Raw genomic sequence first — 318 nt, forward strand, 5'->3', positions numbered from 1 at the left:
AGCGGCCATGGGGGCCCTGACGAGCCGGCAGCACGCGGGCGTGGAGGAGGTGGACATCCCGTCCAATTCCGTGTACCGCTACCCGCCCAAGTCCGGTGAGGGCCGGGCGGGCGCCGCGGCTGGGAGGAGGGGGAGGAGGAGAAGTGGGAGCTTGGGTCGGGATGCTCCGGAGCGGGGCCTCCGCGAGTCCTCGGGGACCGGGCGGCCGCGGTCGCTCCGGGGCGGCCCCAGAGCGCGGAAGGTCTTCGAGGATGCCGAGGTGCCCCCACCTCCGGCGAATTAGCGCCGGGGGCTGCTGTGGCTGCGTGGCGGGTTCCG

General features: G+C 74.8%; 1 protein-coding gene across 2 annotated transcripts in view; it reads left to right on the top strand.

The window, feature by feature from the left end:
* The window catches only part of RNF157 (ring finger protein 157), a 102,839-nt gene continuing 102,521 nt past the window's right edge, over positions 1-318 (top strand). For both annotated transcript variants that reach the window (XM_021718371.1, XM_008069607.2), the window contains exon 1: positions 1-95. In XM_021718371.1, the coding sequence (XP_021574046.1) occupies positions 8-95 (88 nt within the window). In that variant the 5' untranslated portion in view covers positions 1-7. The remainder of the gene's footprint in view (positions 96-318) is intronic.

Source organism: Carlito syrichta, unplaced genomic scaffold, assembly GCF_000164805.1.
Source record: "Carlito syrichta isolate Samal-C Ts95f unplaced genomic scaffold, Tarsius_syrichta-2.0.1 Scaffold312140, whole genome shotgun sequence".
Classification (NCBI taxonomy): domain Eukaryota; kingdom Metazoa; phylum Chordata; class Mammalia; order Primates; family Tarsiidae; genus Carlito; species Carlito syrichta.